The sequence below is a fragment of the Mastomys coucha genome, unplaced genomic scaffold (assembly GCF_008632895.1).
Source record: "Mastomys coucha isolate ucsf_1 unplaced genomic scaffold, UCSF_Mcou_1 pScaffold20, whole genome shotgun sequence".
Taxonomy (NCBI): domain Eukaryota; kingdom Metazoa; phylum Chordata; class Mammalia; order Rodentia; family Muridae; genus Mastomys; species Mastomys coucha.
In genome coordinates, this window is record NW_022196903.1 from 76,466,471 (window position 1) to 76,493,120 (window position 26,650).

The following is a 26,650-nucleotide window of genomic DNA, read 5'->3' on the forward strand; positions in this document are numbered from 1 at the left end:
ATGGCTTATAGAAGACAAAGCTCCAGGAAATTAAAGCAGTAAAATATTGCTTAAAGCAGTAAACTTTTTAAAAGGAAAAGAACCATAAGGAAGTTCAGCATAGCAAGGCTTCCTCTGAGGATGAGCAGAGAGCACAGACATGTCATGCTAGTAATGATATTCTACAGCTCAAGTTTAACAAAAAAAAAAAAAATCACAACTGTCTGCCTATTGTTGAGCTTTTGGAGCTTACAAGGGCATGTGTAATACGTCTTCATTTGCATATAATAAAATTTTTATAATACCCTTCTAAAGAATGGATAAGTAATAAATATGCCAAAACTCAAAAGGCCACAGTGATCAGTACAGCATCTAGACGGCATCTGTCCAGGTTGACAACCGTCTACACTGATTGGGTATGTAAGTCTTGAAGCAGTTACAAATCAGCTTACGAGGCTGTCAGCGATCCTGCATTTCTCAGCCGTGTACACAAGGATATCAGGTTCCTTTGCTAAGTGCTCACAAACCATCTGTTTAAAATTTCCTCCTGGAGTTTACCAGGGATCAATGTCAAGATCCTTGGAAAGGCACCCTATCCATATGTGTTCTCAGGAAATACCAAACGTTAACAATCCAAACAAAGAGGATAGAGATTCATTGCTCCTTAGAAGATTCCAGAAAGAAGTGGGGGTGGGGGATCAGAGGGTCCCCTCTGTACTTCAAGCAGTTCTCAGACTCTGATGTCTTAGAAAACAGGCCAGATGAGCAGCTGCACATCAAGTTTGTCTTGGATAACTGCATTAAAGTCATTTTCCTGTGATATTAAGTCTAAATTAGAAGCTCTGTTGTGTTTGCTACCTAAAGATTTTTAACCCAGACAGACATTTGTTTCATTAAAAGAAGCCATGGTCTCAGAAAAATAGCAACCTCCCTTTTATACTTAAATGAAGTATCTGAAATTACTTGAAAATTTAGATTTTAAAAGTTTGTCCTTGCCGGGTTGAGGAATAATCTACACACCAGAAGTTACATGCATTCAACATGTACAGCTCAGTGAGTTTTCATAGTACAATACGCCTACAAATCATCACCCCAGTCAAGATATAAATGTGCCGTTGTGCTCAAAGGCCCCTCCTGCCCCCTACACTCAATCCCACCCTCCATCCTTTGCTTCCCACCTGTACATTAGATTGCATTTTACAAAAGTAGAATCATACAACATATATGCTTTTGTGTTTGGCCTTTTTCATTCAAATATTGAGATTTGTCTATGTTGTTTATAACAAGTTCTTCTTATTGTTGATTAGTAATATTCTGCATAAATGTTAGATTTTGTTTAACTAGTCACCTGTCAATGGACATTTTGGTTTCCTATTTTTGACTATGAATAAAACTGGTATAAATATCTACACACAGATCTTGCCATGTACGTATGTTTTCATTTCTCCTAGTCCTTATCATTTATCTTTTCTCATACATGTACTTTCAATCCATATGTGAATTTGTATTTAAAGTACATTAAGCCAAGCATGGTGGAAAATGCCTTTAATCTCAGCACTTTAGAGACAGAGGCATGTAGATCTTAGAGTTCAAGACTAGCCTGATCTACAGAATGGATTCCAGGACAAGCCAGAGCAATATAGAGAGACTCTACCTCAAAAACCAATAATGATAATAATAATAATAATAATAATAATAATAATAATAATAAATTGTAGACAACATATCTTTTTATTTATTCTAATAACCTCTAAGTTTTTCTTGTAATGATACTCCATTAAATAATTACTTTAAGTATTTATATGATTGATTTTAGGTCTACTGTTTTATCCTTTTGTCTGTTAATTCTATTTTGATTGGTCTTTTTTTCTCTTGCTTTCCTGCCTTTGAGGGGTTTTCAAATATTTGTAAGGTTTGGGGCTAGAGAGATGGCTCAGCAGTTAAAAGCTCTTGCTGTTCTTCCAAAGGACCCGGGTTCGGTTCCTGCAGCCACATCAGGCGATGTACGTCAGGGGATGTAACATTCTCTTCTGGCCTGCAAAGTCACCAGAATACATGTATTATACACATAGAGAAACACACATACATAGAAGTAAATTCAATCCCAGCACTCAGCAGGCAGAGACAGGCAGATCTCTGTGAGTTCAAGGCCAGCCTGGTTTACATAGTGGATCCCAGGGCAGCCAGGGCTTCATAATGAGACCCTGCCCCCCCAAAAAACAAACAAACAAAAGACATAAAAAGCAATTTAATTCTATTTTATCAATTGTGATTTAGCTATTCATTTTTGTATTATTTTTACTGACTTCTGGGGGGGATGTTACATTACATATCTTTTGTCTGTTCACAATCTAATTAGAGTTAACATAGTACCCACCATAGGGCTTTAAATCTATTCTTAAACTATTTATAGCCTACTTAAAATTAATATAGCACTATTTCATGTAAAATATAGAAACTTCACAATTACATAAGTCCATTTATCCCCTCTCAAGCATATATTCTATCTTTTACTTTGTATGTTTATTTTTTGTTTGTTTTGTTTTGAAACAGGGTCTCATAGAGCCCAAACTGGATTTGAACTCTATATATAGCTGAGGATAACCTTGAACTCCTTCCTCCTGCCTCCTGTTTCTGCCTCTCTAAGATTATATATACACTATTGTTCATGCTGTAGTTATCATGTGTGTTCAATGCATGTAGAGGCCAGAAAAGAGTGTCAGATCCTCTGGGGCTAGAATGGCAGATGGTTGTGAACTACCATGTGGGTGCTGGGAATTGCTTGTCTCCAGCCCTTGGTCTTAAATCCTGGATCCTCCTTCTTTACCCATATATTTTTACTACTTCCAATGCCCCTCATTCACTCCTAGATACCCATGTTTCCCTTGGATACCATGTCCTTCTCCTTGAAGGACCTTCGTATTTTTAATCCCGAGGGTCTGGCAGTGACAATTCTATTGCTATTTATCTGACAACGTCTATTCCACCTTCATTCTTGAAGCAGATTTGTCTGCCTGTATAGAATTATAGGTCGCCTGGGATGTTTCAGTAATTTAAAGATATTCCACTGCCTTCAGGCCATCCCTTGTTTCTATCTAAAAGTGACAGCCCTTAAATCATTTCCAGCTATCTGGAAAGGATCATTTTTCTGACTGCTTTCATGAAATTTATCTTTATGTTGGTCTTCAGCAGCTTTATAATAATATAACTAAGCATAGATTTCTTCTAATTTATCCTGTCTGGCATTCACTAGGCCTCCTGAATCTATATACTTTTCTTCCAGATATGATCATTTATTTGTTACTCTTAAAGACTTATTTTTGACTGGACTCAGAAATAAAAGCTCTAAATAAGGATAGCCTACATCTTTTGGTGATCCTTTCCTGGTGTTTTTCTTTGCTTTTCTTCATTCCCTTGGCCAAAATTTTAGCATATTCTGCAGCCTTCTCCTGGGTTTTTCTTAATGTGTTGCTTCTTCCCAGCGATATTTTGGCATTTGTGTTGCAGAACAAGTGAAGTAACAAGACTGTAGGTCTTAGGTGCTTTGGCCCCAGCCTTCTTCCCTGCCTTGTTCAAGAGCTTTCTGAGAATGTATCAGCAGACTTCATCCTCTTTAGAGACTGAAAAGCACTTGAGTCTATATGCTTTATTTTTCTTTTTAAGACAGGGTCTCACTGTGTAGGCCTAGCTGGCCTAGAATTCAATTTGTTGACCAAACTGGCCCCAGAGTCACAGAGATCCATCTGCCTCTGCCTCTCAAGTGCTGGGTTAAAGGTGTGCACTATCACACCCTACCAAACCTACATACTTAAATCTGTAACTTAATTTCTAAAACTTTCTGCCATTATTTTTTTTCAATTATTTTTTTGTGCTGTATCCTTTCTCTTTTTCTAGGACTCTGAGTGCCCATATGTTAAAGTTTTTTAAAGTCTTCTACAGAGATCCTCATATAGTGGTGCAAACTTTAATCCCAATACTTAGGAGAGTAAAGCAGAAAGATTCCTAAGTGTGAGGCCACCCTGGTCTACCTTATCTCTAGCTGGGCATGATTGTTCAAGCCTTCAAGAGACCCTGTCAAAAAATAAAAATAAAAATAGCAACAATGAAAAAACTCCATTTCAAATAATAACAGCAATAACAAAATACAAAATACAGAATAAAATAAATGTGTTCCCCAGAGCCCTACGCTCTGTACTTATTGTTTGGCTTGCTTGCTTGCTTGCTTGCTTGCTTGCTTGCTTGCTTGCTTGCTGGCTGGCTGGCTGGCTGGCTGGCTGGCTGGCTGGCTGGCTGGCTGGCTGGCTGGCTACCTGACTTGATATTGTTATCCTGAGACAGGGTCTCAGGTAGCCCAGGATGACTTTAAATTCTCTATGTAGCAGAAGATACCTTGAACTTTTTATGCCTCGTCTGTACCTCCCAAATGCTAAGATTTCAGGCGTGAGCCACTGCATCTGGTTTTATAGTGCTGGGAACAGAACCCAAGGCTTTGTGCTTACTCAGCAAGCTCTCTCCTGACTGAGCTATATCCCTAGCCCGTGTTCCTTTATTCTGTCCATTTTTGTCCCTTCCAATAGATGTTTATCCATCTGCTTTTAGGTCACTCACCTTGTCCTCTTTCATTCCCATTCTGCTTTTAAACTCATGTGAATGTTATTGTTTAGATACTGTATTTTTTAAATTCTAAAATTTCCATTTATTGTTCATATTTTGTATTTCTCTGACACTTCTTATATACCATTATTCAGTGCTTTCTGGATCTCTGCTTCAGTGGACTTCTTCCTCACTTTCTGGAGACCCTGGCTCACCTGTCTTCTTCCCCTGACAAAGTCAGTGAAAGACAAGAGACTTTTCTATCAAGGTTTGGCCTGGAGAGGTGGCTCAGTTGGTAATGTGCTAGCTCTGCAAGCTTGAGGACCTGATTTTGATCTCCAGTACTCATGTTAAAAGGCCAGACACAAACTTTTAACTGGTGAGGTGGAGGCAGGAGGATCCCAGTGCCTCACTGGCCGGGCAGTGTGGCCAAAACAGTAAGCCATACATTCAGTGAGATAAATAAGGTAGAGAGTCTTACTCCTGTTTCTCTCCCTTGCCTCTTTCCCCCTCGCTCCCCTATTTCCCCATTCCCTTCCCCCCACCTCCACATGGCCATGGCCGGCCTCCGCCTCTTTACTCTCTCCTTCCCTCTGCCTTTCTCTGCCTCTACTACTCTCTTAACTCTCCTCCCCATGCCCTAAGTAAACTGTATTCTATACTTAAAAAAAAAAAAAGATAGAGAACAATAGAGGAAGACTGATGTTGACCTCTGACCTCCACACATGCAAGCATAGGATCACATACCTGCACACATACATACATTCCCACACACAAAAATAAGGGGAAAATTGAAATTAAAATCTAAGCCAAGTAAAGGTACTTTCTGCCAAGTGCAAAGACCTGAGGCTCCATACCCTACTTCAATCTCTAGGACCCATTCAGTGGAAGAAGAGAACCAACCCTCGCAAGTTGCCGTCTGACTACCCCATGCACACCATCACACACTTACACACCCAACACACACACACACACACACACAAATTAATGTAGTTGGCAAGATGAAAAGCCGTATGATGTCAAAGGACAACTGAAAAGCTAGGGGAAAGTACTGGGACTTATAACATGGGGGAGCTGATATCCAAGCACAAAGCTGCAAGTCTCTTAGAGGGGAATTTGTAGATATCTTTGGAATTTGTATGTTTGCTTTTGAGTCACCAGTTCCTCTTTCATAAACCCAGTATCCCGAAAACACTCTTCCAGTGATACAAAAATGCAGACCCATGTACAGTCGCAGTCATGCAGCCTAGGTGTGCACGTGCTTTGGGATTTTCTTTGGTTTCAGAGACCTTTTCAACTTTGTCCTACTCAGCTTAGCTCACTCTGCAAGCCTGACGATCCAAGTTCAATCCCCGGTTCTCACAGTGACGTTAGAGAACTCACTCCCAAAAGTTGCCCTCTGACCTCCACACATTTGTGCCCTGTGCATTTGCCACACATGTGCAGCAGTATGCACATACTCGCACACACACATAATGACAATAGTTAGTAAAAATGTAAATGTTTAAAGGAGGCAAGCGCAGCGCTGGGGCTGCTGGGGCTGTGCCGTCAGATTCCTTTTTTGTCCACCCTGCCCTTTCTACTTTCCTTACCACTGTGCTGAAAACACACTACTTCCCAGCCAGCCCCAACGCTTTTAACTTTGAAAGTTATGTCAGTTTACATTAAATACTCTTTAGCTACATAATACATAAATTAATATCTGCAGGAGGAATAAAAGACTTTTGTTTTAAAACATGGTGGTGTTTATGGGGCTATGACTTCCCTGGTACTCAGTACCCATCCCATAGCCAAATTCACAGCAATTCTGCATCAGTCTCCCCAGTGCTGTGACTGTAGGCATTTTCTACCATGAAGAATTCTTAAATATCTCCTAAGACTAGTGTTTACCAAGCCAAATAGTGCTTTATCTGTTTTTATTCTTTACTGATGTTGGGGGGAGGGAGTATTTGTAGAAGCCAGAGCACAGCGGTGTCATCCTCAGAAATGCCGCCCACCTCCTTTTACACAGGGTCTGTCTGGTGGGTCTAGAGTTCACCAATTAGACTAGACTAGCTGTTCAGTGAGCCCAGGTATCCTTCTGCCTCAGCACCACCATGCCCTAGCATTTTCACATGGTTTCTGGGTTTGAACTCAGGTCCTCATGCTTGTGAGGCAAAACCCTTACCAACTGAGCCATCTCTCCAGTGCCAGATAAAAACAAAAAAAGTAAAAGAAATGGCCAGGCTTTTTGGTGTCTAAAATGTTCTCATCTTTGTAGACTTCCAAGAGGCAACTTTGGAATCTTTATTCCCAGAGCTGCATAGTACTTAAAAGTCCACAATGGTCCAGGTGTCCAGTGTCCTTATTTTATATTCGGTGGGCTCGCAGCCTAGCTATCACTATCATTTCCAGCTTTCAGGACGAGTTACCTTCCTGTTGCTGTGATAAAATACTATGACCAAAGCAACTTCTAGAAGAAAGTTTGTTTGGGTGTATGGTTGTAGAGGCGGCAGAGTTCATAATGGTGGGGGATAGCACGGCAGCAGGGGTGCCAGCAGGAGCAGGCAGCAGGGGTGCCAGCAGGAGCAGGCAGCAGGGGTGCCAGCAGGAGCAGGAAACTGAGAGCTTCAGCCACATCATCAGCCACAAATACAAAGCTCAAAGAGCAAACTGGCTGTTGGGCCAGGCCATAAACTCTTCAAGCCCTTTCCCAGTGATACACTTCCTCCGGCGCCCACGTGACAGTTCATGATAATCCATAAATCCACGTCTATGGGCTTTTGCAGCCATATACATGCACATGGGACACATACATGCTTTCAGGTACACACATACTCACTCACACACACAAAATAAAATATTTTTAAAACAGACACTTCAGTGGTGTGACCTTGCTTCAGGGTTTACCTGATACCTACTGCTAGAGGCATTATCTGATTTTCAATACCCAGAACTTAAGGTCAGTGAAGGCTGTCACTGCTTGTGGCCACTAGGGAGCAGAATAAGTCCACACATAGACCGTGGGTGCCGCCTCCAGTGGCTAGAATGACTCAGGCAAGGTTGTTCAGATGTTTAGCTGTTGTTTCACTCAGGCACCCTGTCAAGGGGCCTGTTTCATCAGATACATAGTGCCTTGCTTTCTGGGAGGAGCTATTCTTCAGTATGATCTAAGAACATCTCCCTTCCAACTCTCTGGTTTAGCACATTTAGTTATGTTTGTGAGTAATACTGCAGTGGGGGTCTGCTGTTCCTCACACACAATAAAGCAGAAGCCAAGGAGGATGACCTAGCAGAAAACAGTTTGAAGAAAAAGGAAAAGTTTTTTTTTTTTCTTTTGCCTATGAGAGTAGAGAAGCATAGAAGGGCCAGGCATGTGGCACAGTTACTAGCATGCGTGCCTTACGTGCATGAATCCCTGGGTTTGACCCTCAGCACCATATAAACTGTACGGTATGGTGGTGAATGCCAACCCTCATCATCCCCACACTTAAGAAGAGGAGACAGGAAGATGAAAAGTTCAAAGTCATCCTTGTCTACATAATGAGTTTGAGACCAAGCTGGGCCCTATGAGACCCTGCTTCATCTCAGAGTGACATCGAGAAAGTGGGGAAAAGATAAAAAAAAAATGGGAAAGGGAGGATGAAGACAGTAGCTGACCTACTGCATGCTGTTCTTAAACAACTTACACTGCAGTTGGAAATAGGTTATAACTAGGAAATAGGTTATAGTGTCCCCACCCCTCTCAAAACCACACTAACAATATCCAAGGCACAATTCAAGTTCTAATCTTTCCACTAAATCACACTGCCTTTCATAAACTCGGGAAAAGAAAGCCTTCAAAAGAAATAAATTAACAAGTATGATTAATACTGCACAAATGAAGCTCACAAGCACCCAGTAGTTACTAATTAAAGACAGACAAGGAAAGATCATATAAGCATAGTTATACACTTATAACTGGACAAGGTTCTGAGTCAAATGCTGGAGGAGGTGCAGGCCACTGGATTAACAGAGTAATAAAAGCCCTAAGGAAGGAAGGAAGTCATGTGACAAGGAGACTAACTTAGCTGAAGCAGAAGAGTCACAGGAAAAGCAATGGGAGTAACAGGCTTTGCCAAGGCCCCTGAACTGGGGGAGGGGCAGGATGTACGTGAAAAGAAGCCTACCTCTAAATGGGGAAGATCAAATGTGTTCCCAACGAACAACAGTGACAGCACAAAACATAAAATGAGCTATCTGCCCCGCCACCATCACCTACATATGGAGGGTGGGTCAGGACATGTACAGGTGGCATTTGAACTTGATCTTGAAAATTAGGCGGTGGCAATGGGGAGGAACAGGCTGGGCCAGCACAGAGAAAGAGAAAGGTGGAGTCTCTGAAAAGTGATGGCTCCAAGACTCTAAAAAGAGGAGGTGACGATCGAATCCAACCCGAGTCCTTAGGAAGAGCAGCCAATGCTTGTTCCTGAAAGGATGCCATTCCTTCTGAGACAGCAAAATAAAGGTTCAAACCTGAAGCCCAGCACCTCGATGGAGATGACATGAGAAATTGTTCAAATGGGAAAACTCTGTTGTTACTCTTCCCACAGTGTGTGAGTTAAGAGGTTAGAAATGGGGGTTGGAGAAATGGCTCAGCACTGGCTGCTCTTCCGGAGGACCCACGTGTGAGTCCCAACAATTCCCAGCACTCACAGGGTGCCTCACAACCACCTGTAACTCCAGTTCCAGGGAATCTAATGCCATTTTCTGGCCTCTGTGGACACTGCACACACACAGTCCCCAGACATGCATGCAGGTGAACACCTGTACGCATAAGAATAAATGAATTGAAATTTTAAAAAGTTAGAGACAGTAACAGTGAACAGTGCTGGGAGACTGTCTGCCTCACTCATCTGAAGAGTAAGGCAGGGCGTTCTCTATCGGACAGCAGGCTCCATGTTCAAGAACCTGTTCTTCAGAGTTGTGTTGCCTGCACCCTCTCCGACATGTAATTTTCCCAACCTCAGAACTAATGGAAAAGCCGAACATTTTAGAGAAGAAATTGTCACTGCTGTGACCAACAGGAACAGGTGACAACAGGTGACATCCACATCTCTGCCACTGGGACACATCTAGGAGCCATTCTTAGACACAGTCCCTGCATCTTTAGTTGCTTCCTCTCTTGGAGTTTCATTTCTGGTGAGTTTTCTCCCTACCCATCCTCTAAGCCATGACAAAACCATCAGTAAAGCCACTGCGAACGAAACCTTGTGATTTGCACGTCACCCTTGTGCATGACCGTCATACTTATCTTTTGTTCTGGTTTTAGAACCTATCTGCTGTTAAACTATTTGCTGTTAAAAAAAATTCTCCTTCATTTTTTCTTTCACTTTTCTTTAAAAGACATGGTTTCACTGTGTTTCTCTAGCTCACCTGGAAGTCTCTATGTAAAACAGGCTGGCTTTGAACTTACAGAGATCTATCTACCTCTGCCTCCTGCATACTGGATAAGGCATGGGGGCCACCACACCCAGCTTCATCCTTTTTGTTTTGTTTTGTTTTGTTTTGTTTTCCGAGATGAGGTTTCTCTGTTGTAGCCCTGGCTGTCCTGGAACTCACTCTGTATCTGTAGACCAGACTGGCCTCGAACTCAGAAATCCACCCGCCTCTGCCTCCATCTCCTTCTTAACAGAACTGCTTTTTCATGGTCTCACCATTCCATGTTAGCTTTACAGTTTTGGTTTTTTTTATTATTCTTTTTGTCTTCTTAGATTTATTTATTTATTTTTATGTACATGAGTACACTGTAGCTGTCTTCAGACACAACAGAAGAGGGCGTCAAATCCCATTACAGATGGTTGTGAGCCACCATGTGGTTGCTGGGAATTGAACTCAGGATCTCTGGTTGCTGGGAATTGAACTCAGATCTCTGGAAGAGCAGTCAGTGCTCTTAACCACTGAGCCATCTCTTTAGCCCAGCTTTACAGTTTTAAGTTAGAAAACCCTTTTTGTTGTTGTTGATGATGATGATGTTGTTTCTAGGTACTATGAATAATGATGCCTTGTCCCCTCCTATCGCACATCATGGGAGTTCCCAATCTTCTACCCTTTATATTTACTTCTCTGAGACTCTCGTTTTTATTTATTTATTTTTACTTTATGTATATGAATGTTTTGTATGTACAAACACCACATGTGTGCCCAGGGAAGCCAGAGGGTGGTCAGCTGGTTCCTCTGGAATAGGAGTTACAAACAGTCCTTAGCCAAAATGTAGGTGTGGGGAATTGAACCCAGGTCTCCTGAAAACGCAGCTAGTGCTCTTAACCAACCACTGAGCCACCTCTCCAGCCCCTCAGCTCTGTTTCTCTAGTTCTGTACTTGCCCTCGTTGTTTGAATAGGTCTTTTGCCTCACTAAGGGCAAGCTGCCCCCTCACTCCCAAACATGCTACTCAAGTCAGAGTTCAAAGGCTTAGAAAAAAGGGCAATGAACTATCATGTGTTTGCCTTTGTCATCAGCAGCTGATTCACGTTAGTTTGTTTTTTTAATGCTTCTTTGGCAATATCTTGTGCTTATCATTATAGTATCATAAAACACAATGGAGCAGAGGGGAATTTGAGGAGGAATACTCAAGAATGCTGCTTTTAAAATTCCACAGGGACGGAGAGTTGTGTGTCCCTGATGAAATGAACGAAACAGCTAGTAATGAATGAATCCACATCACTATTTAGCAGAGTTGATCATGCTGGCTAGACTCAAAAAAAAAAAAAAAGTGCATTTGCTATCCCTGTTGGCTGCAGGATAAGTCCTTGAATGAATGTGAAGTCATCTTGCTCCCTGCACCTCCTGTGTTGGAGCCAGCACCATGGACTGAACCTTCTTTGTTCTTGAGGTGGAGAAGTCTGCCACCTCTACCAGCTTGTCCTCAGGAATGTCGGTCTAGAAATAAACCGCCTGGCATTTGCGAGTCACACACAGAAGTTAATTCATTTGAACCAGTGGTTTTTCTTAGGCCCTTTATATTTCAGTGGACCCTCAGGGTTTCTCCTCAGCTCTTCCCTCCCCACCTCTGTCCATGCCTCCCCCACTACTTTCTCTCTGGCTTTCCCTGACGTTCACTTGTAGAAGCAGACCCCAGCACCAGAGGTAGAACTGGCTGGATTCAGAAGTGACCCAGGAAACCCTGTTAACTCACCTACCCAGAGCCTCTCATCACACACTAGCCTAGCCCCTCCTCTTTGATGCCAATCACACTTGTGAGACAGTGTGCCAAAGAGTAACTCTGTAATCTGTACAATAACATAGGGCCAATACAATAGTTCATCTTTTTTCTTTTAAATGTTCAGATTCATTTTAACAGAAGTAATAGTTAAACACATTTTTTTACTAAAATGATAACATAGAACTGATATGTCCCTCATTAATAACTAACCAGCATTGCTGTGTAGTTTTTCATAGCTTTTATATTCTAGAATATTTTTGATGTTTTCTTTTTTTAAAAGATTTATTTTTTTATTACATGTAAGTATACTGTAGCTGTCTTCAGATACCCCAGAAGAGGGTTATGGATGGTTGTGAACCACCGTGTAGTTGCTGGGATTTGAACTCAGGACCTTTGGAAAAGCTGTTGGTGCTCTTAACTGCTAAGCCATCTCTCCGGCCCAATCTTTTTTTTTTTTGGGGGGGGGGTGTTGAGACAGGCTTTCTCTGTATAGCCCTGGCTGTCCTGGAACTCACTCTGTAGACCAGGCTGGCCTCAAACTCAGAAATCCACCTGCCTCTGCCTCCCAAGTGCTGGGATTAAAGGCAAGCACCACCACCGCCCAGCATTTTTGGTGTTTCCTAAAGATTTATTTTATTTATTTATTTGGTGTGTGTCTGTGGGGGGGGGGGTGCTCATGGATGCCAGAGGAGAACATTGGACCCCTCCTTGGAGCTGGAGTCCAACTGAAGTTCAGTTCCAGAGCTCGGGAACTGAACTCTGATCCTTTACAAGAACCACAAGCACTCTTACCTTTGAGTTATCTCTCCAGTGCCCTAGAATATTTCAAAACAGAAATACACAATTAAGATAAATTTAAAGAATGTAGGAGTGTGAATAAAAAGAAAGTGTGTCTGAGAACCCTGCCCATTTTTGCTCCCCAGCAGCTAATAGCTGGATGGCAGCCTTTCAGACCTTTATAATAGGTGCATGTATATACTCATAGATACAGATTGTGTGTACATACTCATGGATTCATGTTCACAGGTAGTTTTATATTCATACAAATGGGATTATACTACTCCTTTCTAGATTTCCATGCTGGTAAATTTAGCTTTAAATTGCTAATGATTACATAGTACAAATCAGTGTGAGTGTGCCATGATTTATTTAAACATTCCTCTGTTGATGGACACTAACTAGACTTGCTTCCTGTTTGAAGTTTGATTGTTGGGATGATAATGCTGTGCTGAACATCTTTGTATAAGTCTCTTGTGTATGCTCCAAGAATGTGTCTAGGACAGATATTAAGACATAGTTGATTTGATAGTGTGTCAGAAGATAGGTATGCTTAAATTTTATATTTTTCAAAATTTACAATTAAAAAAGTAGGTGCATGTAATGGTTCATGTTCATAATCCCATTGGAAAGAAAGGTAGGAGGCTCATGACACATTCAAGACCTACTCTACACAGTGGATGCTGGGCCAGCAAAGCTACATAGCATAACTCTGTCTCAAAAAAATGAAAAAAAAATGTTTAATTAAAAATTAAACACTTTCCACATGGTGGGGGCGTACTCCTTTGATCTCAGCACTGGAAGGCAGAGGCAGGCAGGCCTCTTTATTATTTTTTTTTATTTTATTTATTTATCTCTGAGTTGGAGACCAGCCTAGTCTTCAGAGTAAGTTTCAGGACAGCCAGGGCTACATAAAGAAACCCTGTCTCAGAAAACCAAAGAAACAAAGAAACAAACAAACATTTAACTGGGTATGGTAATACATACCTTTAATCTTAGCTTTTGAGGGGTAGAGGCAGGAAACAGTCTCTGTGAGTTCAAAGCCAGCCTGATCTACATAGTGAGATCCAGGACAGCCCAAGATACACAGTTAGACCCTTTCTCAAAAAAATTAATAATACAAATAGTAGCAATAATGATAGAAAGATGGCTCGGCACTTGCTGCTCTCCTAGGATCCCAAGTTTACTTTCTCAGCACATAAGTATCTCATGACCATCTATAACTCAGCTCAGAGAGTTGCATGCACGTACCTATATATAGACACATACACATAATTAAACACTTAAAATAAGTGTCTGGAAAAATGACTCAACAATTAAGAGTACCAGTTGTTCTTCCAAATTCAATTCCCAGCACCACAAGGTAGCTCACAGCCGCTGTCTGTAACTCCAGTTCCAAGGCACCTGGTGCCCTCTTCTGTCCTCTGTGGGTGCCAGGCCCATTTGTGGTGCAAAAACATACATGCCCACAAAACACCCAAACATATAAATATTTTTTAACACTTTTAGACTTACTTTATTATTTCATGTGTGTGAGTCTCTCACCTGCATATATATATTTGTACCGCATGCATGCCTGTTGCCTACTGAGGTCCAAAGAGGTGTTGGACCCCTTGGGACTTGAGTGACAAATGGTTGTGCGACACCATGTGGGTACTGCTATCAAACCCAGTTCCTCTGCAAGAACAAGTGTTCTCAACAGCTGAGTCATCTCTCCAACCCCAACACAAAAACAATTTTCAACTAAAACACATCTATTTTTAAATAATTGTGAAGACTTATTTTTTTTTTATTTTTAATTACATCTGTTTGCATGTGTGAGTACCCTCAGAGTTTAGACGAGAGAGCATCAGATCCCAGGAGCTGGAATTACAGGAAGTTGTGTGCCAAATGCTATAGATGCTAGGAATTGAACTCAGGTCCTCTGCAAGAGCAGTAACCGTTCAGTCTTAACCATTCAGTCATAGTCCTAGTCTTCCCCCTGGCGGAAAAAAACCTTTACATAAATATATATTAAGATTGAAAAAATGGGGCTGGTGAGATGGCTTAGCTGGTAAGAGCACCAACTGCTCTTCCGAAGGTCCTGAGTTCAAATTCCAGCAACTCATGGTGGCTCACAACCACCTGTAATGAGATCGGACGCCCTCTTCTGGTGTGTCTGAAGACAGCTACAGTGTACTTATTTATAATAATAAATAAATCTTTGGGCCTGAGCAAGCAGTGACTGAGCGAGCGGTGTTGACTGGAGCAAGCAGAGGTCCTAAAAAGTCAATTCCCAACAACCAGATGAAGGCTCACAACTATCTGTATTGCTACAGTGTGTACTCATATACATAAAATAAATAAATAAATCTTTTAAAAACAGATTGAAAACCCCCACTTTAACCACCATTTTCCTTTCTTCTGCAGAGAGCTCTATCCTGGAAGCTGACATCGTCCTTGAGACTCTGGACAATGATGTCGTCAGCATGGAGGTCTTCTTCAAAACCTGGCTGCAGAACACTGAGACTGACCAGGAAAACATCCACCTTTTTTTAACTCCAGAGAGTCTTCCTTCTTCTTCCAGAGCCAAGGATAATCCAAGTACACAAACCTGAAAAGATAGATTCTGTAGGCTAAGAATATCCTTGACTAGGGTTGGAACTCTGGATGACTCTAGAGAGGCAGCAAAACACAGATAATCTGAGGCCCAGGGGTTGGGTGAGAATTGGGTGAAGCTGTCTGGTGATGACAGGAAGTTCTCAAGAGTGACCATCCTAGCCAGCAAGGGACAAGTAGTGACGGAGGCAAAGTCCTTGATACTTCAATGATAAGACAACGGCTAGACCATACAAGAATACAGATAATCAAGCATTTTTCTCAACAGTCTCACTCAATATAGTAGGCATTATTGGTACTCTAACTTAAAAGATTCTTTTACTTTTACTTTGATAATACCAACACTGCCTGTGGTGAGAAGAATAAATAGAAGTCTTCTCACTGGGGCTTGAGAGACAGCTCAGTGTCTAAGAGTACTTGTTCTCATGGAGGACCTAAAATCAGGTCTAAGCACCCACATGGAGCTCACAATCTCTTGTAACTCCAGTTCCAGGGACTTTGACACCTTCTTCAGGCTCTGCTCCCATATACGACACATACATGAAGACAGACAGACAGAAAAAAAACACATAAAATAAAAATAAAATGCCTAACAATCTCACTTAGCTAGGCAGCAAATTGAGGAAAACTGTAACAACTCAGAAGCGAGCTCCACGTGGCAGCCTGGTCATCCCACAAATCACCATCCCCTTCTCACAAGGATCCAGTGGTCATAGACTTGCACATTTGTCATCCATATTCAAACCAGAGATATATGTTTTAACACCTTGTAACATCAAGGAGTCAGGCTCAGAGCAGCAGAACACTGGGCCTTTGGCACCTGAAGGTAACTGCTAGGATAGAAATACAAAACCCTGATACACACTTCAAAACCACAGCACTCATGGGGTAGAGACAGGAGAAGCAGGAGTTCAAGGTTATCTCCAGCTACATAGCAAGTCAAAGGTCAATCTGGGCTGCAAGAAATCCTGTCAAAAAAATTAAAAAGTTCAATAAAAAAAAAAAAAAGGCTTAATAGAGCAGAGTGTCATACACGGAGAGTAGTCTAGCTCAGTACTAGTTTTGCGTGCCTGACATCATACCACATCTGTGCTCTGAGGCCTTCTACTCAGTCCAATACTCAGGTTCCTTTCACGGCATCAGAAGTAAGCTATTTTAGGAACTTGTGCCTCCCACAGCCCCTGATGGCCCCTAGAAGAGCCCAGAGGAAAACAGTAGCAGTCAGCTGACTCTCTGACTTCCGCTTTCCTGCTCTTCCTTCATCTGACCAGCACGCTTGCCAAAGCCACAGGGAAGCAGCAGAGGCAAGATTTCCTAATGTGATACCCAAGGGCCTCTGCATATTTTACCATTAGCCGCTCTACCACAAACACGTGGTCCTCTTGAATGACAAGCCAGACCTCTCACTATGAGACAACAGATCAGCCAGCCCGGCAGTAAAACAAGGGACAATCATGTCAGGCTCAGAGAATAAGTGAATTGTTTAAAGCAATAGTTAGACCACAGGAGGCAGATCTGTTTTACCTCCTCAAACCAAGCATTCTTTCTTTGTTCCATTCCCCCTACCTCCTCCTGACCCTTGCCTGCTTAGTGAATATAAACTAGTAGTAATTGTCTCTTAAAGGCATAGCCTGAGGTAACTTGTAACCCAGTCTCTTCTCTAACTCTCCTTTTATTGTAGTATGTCTGAAATGTGATCTTCAAGAGCGATTTCTCAGCCCATCCCTGCTTCCTGGTACAGCTGATGGCGTGTCGAAAATAGATGACCCCAAAGGAGACATCAGCACGCTCTACCAGATGGCATCCCTCTCTTCAGACTCTCCCCATAAGCTGCAAGTGATCAAGTATGCTTTGAGGAAGCCTCACCAGTCTAAGCTGTTCTTACTGGTTCATGCAGAGATTAAGATTACATGTCTGCAGTCAGGCAGCAGTCAGTGGCCAATAGCAGTTATAGACTCATCATAAAAAAGTAAGGTTGGGCTCCTCAGCAAGTGGAAGCCAGAGGAGCAGATGTAGACTCGCTACCGCAGAAGGCTTGGGGATACAGGCAAGAATTGGAAAAGTGGCCTCTGAGTGCAGAGAAAGGCAAGGTCGATGCAAAGGCAGCCCTCCATCCAATGGATGTTTATAAAAAAGCCTATTAGGATTAGTATAGGGATGAACCTTTCAAGGGGGAAGGGATATCAAGACCTGCCCTACCACTACTCTAGGTGCTAGAATTGCTACGTGAGGGGACCCAGCTCTCAAGCACAGTGGTGATGGCAAAGCCCAGCTTGGCTGCTTTCTAGTTCTTACTATAAGGCCCCATGCGAAGACTGTTGAGCTCTGAAAACTTTCAGTGTGCAGATCGACTGCACACTATGTAATTTACACAGCCTGGTCCACAATAAGGTCCAGAGCAGGATTTAGAAGGGTGTGGTTAGAGGTCCCAAATACCACTAAGAAAGTCTTTCTTTTCCAGAGCTCTGAAATCTAGTGGGATCTGTGAGTCCCTGACCTATGGACTGCCCTTCATCCTCAGACCCACAAGCTGTTGGCAGCTGGACTGGGATGAGCTGGAAACAAATCAACAACATTTTCATGCCCTGTGTCACTGCTTGCTGGTGAGTGCTCTAACCCGGGCAAGAGTGCTTATGTAATGACTAGACAAAAGCAGCCACTAACACTCTTCCCTAATCCCAGACCTGCATCAACCCCAGGAAGGGTGGAAACCCTGGAAATACTCTGAATTTCGCAGTAAATATAACATTGCCTCTGTTAGATGAGCCCAAAGGAGACATCAGTACACTCTACCAGATGGCTTTTCAGGCATTAGCCTATAACAAACTGACCAACTGATCAAGTGTGGTACAAAAGAACCTCCCCACTCCATACCAATGCTACTGTTTATATACTTGATCCATTTGTTTTGTATGCATATGTGTAGGGGATGATGCACAAATGCCCTGGCACATGTACAGAGATCAGAGGACAACTTTTGGGAGTTAGTTCTACCCTCTGGTCATAGGGTCCTGGAAATTGAACTCAGGTTGTCAGGTTTGCCAGCAATCATCTTTACCGAGCATGCCACTTCATTGGGCCCAGGGGCTGCTCTTATTGACACCATGGCTAGGAAGTCCAAAAATTCATATCCTACCTCTAAGTGTCAGGTAAAAGTCAGCTTAGAGATAGCAGTTACAAGCCTAGATGAAAAAGCAATGTGAGGCTACTCAGCTTGTACTCAGAACGCTTCCTGAACTCAGCCATAGCGCTTTATTTTATAACCTTTAAACAGAATTAATGAAGTATACTTTAAAATATACTTCCTTTACCACCCCACTTGGGTGGTAAAAGCGCTTGCCACACAAGCCTGATGACCTAAGTTCAAACCCCGGTATCCACAGTGGAGAATGCAAACAGTGAAAATTGTCCTCTGGCCTCCACTCATGCACAGTGGCACACTTGTACACACACACATACAGACACACACACACACTCACATAACAAACATTGTACATACACACACAAGAATAAAAATGAACACTCTAAGCCCCAGAGCCTTCTAACACAGTACTGGTTATCAAAGGTCATTGAAGGAACAGTCTCTAGTCCAGACCCAGACCAATCATTTCATTAAGCCCTAGATATGCATTCAGCAATGATGTAATAGATACATCAGTTTCCTCTGTAATGGAGGAGACAGAAATATATATATACATACACATACATATATATAATAGACTAAGAGTATTGGAAGTCATGGTTAGAAAAATACAACAGAGAACTATTTGTAGGCATATATAATCAATTAGAGCTCAGTGAAGAATGGGATGTGAAGGGGCGAGGTAGATGAAGTATCCAACAGGTGCTTGGCATCCGACTTGAACATCAAGATGTCAACCCTTGGAACAGAAGCAAATTAAAACAAGACAAAACAAAAACACATGCACAGAAACTAATGTGGTTTGCCCAACTCCACACGGGTTATCCTCTGATCCTACACATGCACTCAACACCCATCAGACTAACAAATAACTACCTGTAAAAGGAAAACCAATGAGGGGCTAGAGGGCAGCTTTGCCGTTAAGAGAGCTTACTGTTCTTGCAAAGGACTCAGCTTTAGTTCCCAGTGTCCACATCAGAAGGCTCACAACCTCCTGTAATTCCAGTTCCAGGGGATCTGATCCTTTTGTCTGGTCTCCACTAACACACACACATTCAGACCCACATGCATGCACATAATTAAAAAAAAAAAAAAAGGAAAGGAAAAAAGCCTGATGTGGTGGTACTTGTCTTTAATTCCAGCACTTAGAAAACAAAGACAGGCTGATCTCTATGAGTTCAAGACTAGTCCAGTCTACATTGCAAATGTTGGGCCAGCCAGAACTATACATAGCATGAGATTCTGTCTCAAAAACCTAAAGAAAGAAAGAAAGAAAGAAAGAAAGAAAGAAAGAGAAGGAGAGAAAGAAAGAAAGAAAAAGAAAAAGAGAAAATTAATGTAACACTTAAATCGAAATAAGATAAGTGAAAAGAGCATCCTAGGACGAAATACTGAATGCATACTTGACCTAGTGCTGGAGAGGTGGCACAGAATTTAAGAGCACATGTGCTCTTCCAGAGGACTTGAATTCAGTTCCCAGCACCCACGTGGCCTGCTCAGCACCTGTAACTCCAGGGAGAGCCAATGCCTCTGCCCTGCACAGGTACCTGCTCTCACGTGCACAGACCCACACATCGATAGCTAAAAATAAAATACAGCTGAAAGAAAACAAAGGTTTGATCAGAGTGACAGACATGTGTCACTCAGGCTTGAGCTAGTAGACCAGAGTGACAGACATGTGTCACTCAGGTTTGACCTAGTAGACCAGAGTGACAGACATGTGTCACTCATGAGTGACTGGCACAAAGGAAAGGGCAGCAGAATAGCTGTGTCTTTCACTGTCAGAAGCAGGCTTCTTTTCCTGTTTCTTTTGGTGTCCGCCCACTGAGTTCCTGTTTCTGGTCTGAAGAACGGGCCACTCCTCTTTGCAGAGTGGAGACAACAGATCAATCAGTTCTGTGACTGCCCCTCAGCTCAGTTTACTAAGTTCTCCACCCACTTCCTCAGAGTCTCTGGGGCGGTTCATCACTCAGCAAGCATTTCTCCAGTGCCTTCCGTCCCTTTTCTTTTTGACATATCGGAGGTTGAACCCAGGAATCTCACATATGCTAATCAAACACTCTACCCTGATTCTATATCCCTAGACTTCCACTTGTTTGTTTGTTTGTTTATGTATTTAGTCTGAGTCAGGTCTCATTTTAAGTTACCCAAGGGACTTGAACTTAATCTGCAATCCAAACAAGCCTGGAATTCAAGACCTTCCTATCTCAGCGCTCCTGGGCCTGCTTTTAATAGCATTTTTGTTTGTTTGTTTGTTTGTTTTAAATAAAGGCAGGATCTCATGTAGCCCAGGTTAATCTTCTTAAACTTGCTATGTAGCTAAGGATAACCTTTGTGCTTTCCCAGCGTCGGTATTAGGGACAGGGTACTACTATACTTGGCTCAATGCTTATAGTAGAGGATTTTTTTTTTTGTTGTTTGTTTTGGTTTTTTTTTTTGTTTTGTTTTTTGAGACAAAGTCTCTCAATTATGTAGCCCTGGCTGTTCTGGAACTCACTTTGTAGACCAGGCTGGCTCCAAACTCACTAAGGTACGCCTGTTTCTACTTGCTGAGTACTGGGATTAAAGGTGTGCACCACTACACCTGGCTAGTATGTGATATTTTAGACATTAGCATTTTAACACATTTTCCTGAAAATATACATCCTTCAACACTCTTGCCAGGATTATAGTCCAAGACAATGCGGTAAAGATATACACAAACAATATACACAAACAAGACGTTCATCTCAGTGTTATTTACAGTGGTAGAAAATTAGAAATGATTTAATGTCCTAAATAGATGAAAGGATGTCCTAGCTGGCTTTTTGTCAACTTGACACAAGTTAAAGGTGTCTGGGAAGAGGGGCTCCCAACTGAAAATGCGTCATAAGACTGGTTGGTAGGCAAGTCTGCAGGGCATTTTCTTAATGTGGGAGGGCACCCATTATGGGTGCTGCCTCCCCCTGGGCAGGTGTATTGCAGGATATTTGCTCACACTGTGAACCCAGAGATTGTTATTTACTGGAAAAACCTGATTTTAGTTGTAGTGTGTGGCTCAGCCCTAGCACATACCTCTAATCCAAGAGCTTTCTGATTGGATACTGTAAACGGATTAAATAAAGTCAACCATAGGTCAAAAGGAGGAGCAAGCAACCAGTTGACAGGAAGTGAACATAGGATTATTAAGAAAAAAAAAAAACATAGACCATAAGAGGGACTCAGGAGGACGGATAGAGAGACGTACAGGAAGTAGAAGGGACAGATAATTCTGTTTGAAGTTTCTTCTGAGACTGGGTGAGAGAGAGGTCCTTCTGGGATGTGGGCTGAGGAGGAAGGTCAGCTGGGTGCTTTCTCTGCCTCTCTGAGCTAGCAAACTTTCACCTCAACATCTGGCTCTGAGACTTCATTAGTAAAATCAAACAATTGAGGTTCTGTTTAAAAACTACATAGGTAGCCCTGAGTTTTTTTTTTTTTTTTAAAGTAGTAGTCTGAGCAAGCCATAGAGGGCTTCTTCTGTGCTTTCTTCTCTAGTTCCTGTCTCCAAGTTCATACCTTGAGGTCCGGACTTGGCTTCCTCTGATGACAGACAGACAGCTGAAACAAACCTTTTCCTCCCTATGTTGCCTTTGGATGTGGCTTTGATCCTCCCTTTGCTCATGCTGTAGGCTTCTGTATTTCACTGGGCTAGAATAGAGTCTGGCCATTCATAATTGCTCCCTGTTCTCCTTTTACATTTGTGTGTGTGTGTGTGTGTGTGTGTGTGTGTGTGTGTGTGTGTGTGTGTGTGTGTGAAGTAGGAGGTGTCCCTGCTATGTCATGCATGAGAGTTAGGGGACAGCCTTCAGGAGTTGGTTTTCTCGTTTTGCCAGGTGGGTCCCAGGGATCTTATACCACCATTTTCTCAGACCTGATTGTCCCACCACTGCATTAAAGACTGTTCTCCTAGTGGGAGGAGGGGCAAATCAGTTTTCTGCATCCATGCTATTTTAATGACACCTTCTCTGAGTGGCATAAATCCCAAACGACAGCATGAGAGAGAGACGAATTTTTCACAAACTTCAAGTCATTCATTCAACAAGAAATATTTTTATAATTACTATGTGACAAGATTTATTATTTAGCTTGAACCTGCCTGACCCTGTTTTCACAAGTTGCCTGAACCTTGTTTTTTTAGATCTGTATTTTTATTAGCCTGTATGTGCATGTATCTATATGAGTGTACACTGCTTGTTATGGGTGCCCACCGAGGCCAGAGTTTTAGGCAGTTATGACTTGGCTAACATGGTTGCTGGAACCAAACTTGGGTCCTTTAAAGAGCACAAAGAGCTCCTAATTGCTGATCCATCTCCATAGCCCTGTGTGTGCTGAACTTTACCTCCATCTTTGGTTTCAGATCTTTACATTTTGTTTATTCTTTTCACATCCGGTGCCTCCTCAGGTCCCCATGTAACTCTCTGTGCCCCCACCTTCCCACACTGGTGTTCCCTGCAGCCAACTTCTGTTCTAACTTCTGTCTTTCTGTTAATAGCAGCCCCACTATTGTCTAAGTCATCCAGGCTTGAAACCTCAGCCACTTTCAGCCATGGTGTCCTTTACACTCAAGTCACCCGGGGCCACATCAGTTTTCCTCTCCTAAACTGGAGTTGTCCTTGTTTCCTGTTCCCAATGCTTTTCAAAAAAAAAATTTTTTTTTCATAAACTCCTAACTCCTTTTTCCCAGCTCCATTTTACCTACATGGTGAGACTATGTTAATCTATCTTTCTTTCCTTTCTTTCTTTCTTTCTTTCTTTCTTTCTCTCTTTCTTTCTTCCTTCCTTCCTTCCTTTCTTCCTTCCTTCTTTTCTTTCTCCCTTTCTTCCCTTCTCTCACTGTTTATTTTTAGACACAAACTCACTCCATAACTCTGGATGGTTTAGAACTTACTATGTAGACCAGGCTGGCCTTGAACTCACAGAGATATACTTATCTTTGCCTATATAATGCTGGGTTTAAAGGCATGCACCACCATGCCCAGCCTCACTGCCTTCTTAGGGCAGTCCTGACATCACAGTTTCTCATGTGCCTACACCCACTCATTCAATGAACCTTGCCTGCCAGATCCAGATCCGTCCATCACTATTGTTCCCTGGATCCTCACTGTGCTAATCAGGCCTTGTTTTACTTGTGCTTTAATACTGCACTCACTTCTTCATGAGTTGGGATGCTTTCTGTGTCTCCCCTTCTTGGCCTGGCTTATAGCAAAGCCCCTGAACTGACCTTGAAGCATGGCAGTGAGTTTGCCATCTACAGCTTCAAAATACTTTGAGTCTTCAGCTGGTGAGGTAATTCAGTGATAGAGAAGTTGCCTGGTATGTGTTTGAAGCCTTAGATTTGATCCCTAGCACCACACACACACACACACATACACACACACACACACACCTATATATGAATACAGACACATAGTCTATATTCAAAGTCCAGTTTTATCTCCCATTATTCTCTTCACATAACATACCATGCAACCAAATGAATGAAAAGCATTAATTTCCCCTCTGCTCATGCTGTCTCTTCTCTTATCTCCATGTGTTCAAATCCTGCCCTAACCTGAAAGACTCAGCTCAATAGTCTTCCCTACTGAGCCCTTCCTAGTTGTCTTTTTTCATCAGATCTTATGTATTCTATGCCTTCTTTAGAGAAAAGCATATTTCAAATCATTTTTTAAAGAATATGTCCTATGCTTTGACTTAAAGACTGGCATGTAAATTTAATTTATTCTAAAATCCAAAATGACACACTTGCCTTTTCCTGGTATTTCTACCACTTCCCCACTTTCCCAACCAAGTTCTCAGCTTTAGTCAAATTTTGGCTCATAAAAGAAATTCCCCATTTTGTTCCCTCTATTTTAAGATTTATTTGTGTGTGTGTGTGTGTGTGTGTGTGTGTGTGTGTGTATGTGAGTGTATGAGAATGAGGGGGAAGAGAACACACAAAAAAAGAGGATCAGGTGTCCTCTATCTCTGCCTTTTTCTTTGAGGCAGGATCTCTTCCTGAACCTGAAGTTTGTGAATTCTAGACTAGGTTGGAAGCCAGAAACTGTCATCATCCACCTGCCTCCACGTCCCTCCGAGTTAGGGTCCTAGACCCTTGTAGGGATATCTGGCTTGTGTGGGTGCTGGGATCCAAACATCAGTCCTCTGATTATATACAGGTGCTTTTTAGTTCCTGAGCTATCTCTCCTGGCCCTATTGCTTCTACTTTGGAGTAGCCCAGGCAGTTTTCTAAAATATTCTGATGAAAATGTCCCTCTTGCTCAAGAAAAGCCTGTGCTTTGGAACTTGATAGCCCTCAGTCTGCCTCTTTATTGTTTCTTGACTGTGAACTTAAGCAACATACATCTCTAACTATGTTGTATTCATGTGTTCAGAACTCTAACAACACAGTGGCCCCCTGCAGTTTAGTCTCTGCAGGATGACATATTTAAAAACATTATTCAGTGACCCAAAAGTAATTCTAATTAATTAATTTGTGTTTAAAAAAAAAAACAAAGAAGATCCCTCTTATAACTACAATGGAATAGAAATGAATAGATCTTTCTCCTTCAGTCAATAATTATTTGTAACCCGAAGCTGTTGTCCCTAAGCTCTTTTACACACATGCGTGCATATACACTCACTCTCACCACATCCTCTGGGCCCTGCTCTTCGCCTTCCTCCTCCCACTCAGCCACAGAGTCTAAATGGACTTAGCTTCTCTGACATGATTCACAGCATTTCGAGATCTTGTGTAAAATATTCAAGGCTAGCGCTCAAGGCTTCTCTGAGCGGTACAGCAGGGGAGAAAGAAAGGAAAGAGGCACATCTGAGACACGCTAGTAACTCTTGTCTCTTCTGTCACATCTAACCAAAACTATAAAATGTGCCTTGCATATTTTCGAGTGCTTAGGATTGCAGGTGTAAACCTGGCACGTATCTGGCACGTGATTCACACAGAGTTGTTGGTTACTTTTCAATTTCCATTTGTTTCCTCCTGTTTTCTTTCCTTTTTTTTTTTTTTTTTTTTTTTTTTTTTTTTTTTTTTTTTTTTTTTTTAAAGACAGAGTCTACATAGTCCTGGCCTTCCTGTCTGTAGCTTGCTTTATAGACCAAACTGGCCTCCAACCTGCTTCTGCTTCCTGAGGGCTGGGATTAAAGGTGTGTCTCACCTTGCCTGAGTCTTCTTGTTTCCTTTCGCTATCATTACATTTGTTTGTTTGTTTATATGTATGTATGTATGTATGTATGTGTGTGTGTGTATATGTATGTATGTGTCTGTATGTGTGAGCTCACTCACAAATGTAAAGATTAGAGGACAACTTGCAGGAGTGAGTTCAAGCCTAATGACCTGAGTTTGATCCCTGGGACTTCCATGGTGGGGAGAATCTATATTTGCAATCTATCGTCCCCCCACCCCCTCTCTCCCTCTCTCCCTCTCTCCTCTCTCTCCTCTCTCTCCTTTTTCTCTTTCTCTCTCTCGCACGGACTCACATACACAATACACACAAACAAGCACAAATGCACACAACTTACACAGACACACAAACACACTCACACATACACTCATACAAGCAAACACGTAGTTTTAAGCATTTAAGATTCTTTACGGCTAAGCCTTAATCAAGTGCATTTGTTTCATCCTTTTTTTTGTCTTTTGCTTTTCAAACATACAGTCCTGACATGACGTTTTTTTAACCTAACAATATTTAATAAAAGCCTCACCTTGTGTATAAGTGTATTATAGAGGCTTCAGTTGGTCAGAGGGCTCACCCTTTCCTGCACAGGGCAGAGAGAGTACTTGGGTACCATGCTGAGTCACAGCCGGGCAGCCATCCTGCTAAAGCTCAGTCTATCTTACAGAGCTTTCAGCAACAAGTCTGGTGTGCTGTGTGTCTCCCCTCACCCTAAAAGGTCTCAACTCTGGTCATTAGCAGATAGGAACCCTAGATTCTGAGCTCCACCACTGTGACTACTACCATTCCCTCCCACTCAAACTCAACACATGCCCTCAGGGGGAATGGAGCTATCCTAATTCCCACCTCTCTCTGGAATTTTTCTCCTCCAGAGACTATAATTGTACCGTTAAATCTATACTCCTTTGTCAGTATTCAAGGGCCAACTTTAGTTCCCATTGTTCCCTTCACATAAGATAGATTCCAACCAAATGAATGAAAAGCATGAAATACTCCCCATCTTTTATGCTCTTTCATTCATGCTGCCCCTTCTCTCATCTCCATGTGCTTGCTCCTGTCCTCCACAAGACCTCACTGAAAATGGTTTCTGTACACTATCTAGCTTCTCTGACTATCCTGGAGGCGAGAAGCAGCCTGCAGTGATCTCCAGATGCAGAAGTAGCTGTTATCACGAGCTCTCATCCACCTT

At 42.2% G+C, this 26,650-nt stretch overlaps 1 protein-coding gene across 2 annotated transcripts in view; it reads left to right on the forward strand.

The window, feature by feature from the left end:
- M1ap (meiosis 1 associated protein) overlaps positions 1 to 26,650 on the forward strand; it is an 80,908-nt gene that overhangs the window by 38,970 nt on the left and 15,288 nt on the right. For both annotated transcript variants that reach the window (XM_031380889.1, XM_031380890.1), the window contains exons 5-7: positions 14,941 to 15,114; positions 16,811 to 16,973; positions 17,591 to 17,732. In XM_031380889.1, the coding sequence (XP_031236749.1) occupies positions 14,941 to 15,114; positions 16,811 to 16,973; positions 17,591 to 17,732 (479 nt within the window). The remainder of the gene's footprint in view (positions 1 to 14,940; positions 15,115 to 16,810; positions 16,974 to 17,590; positions 17,733 to 26,650) is intronic.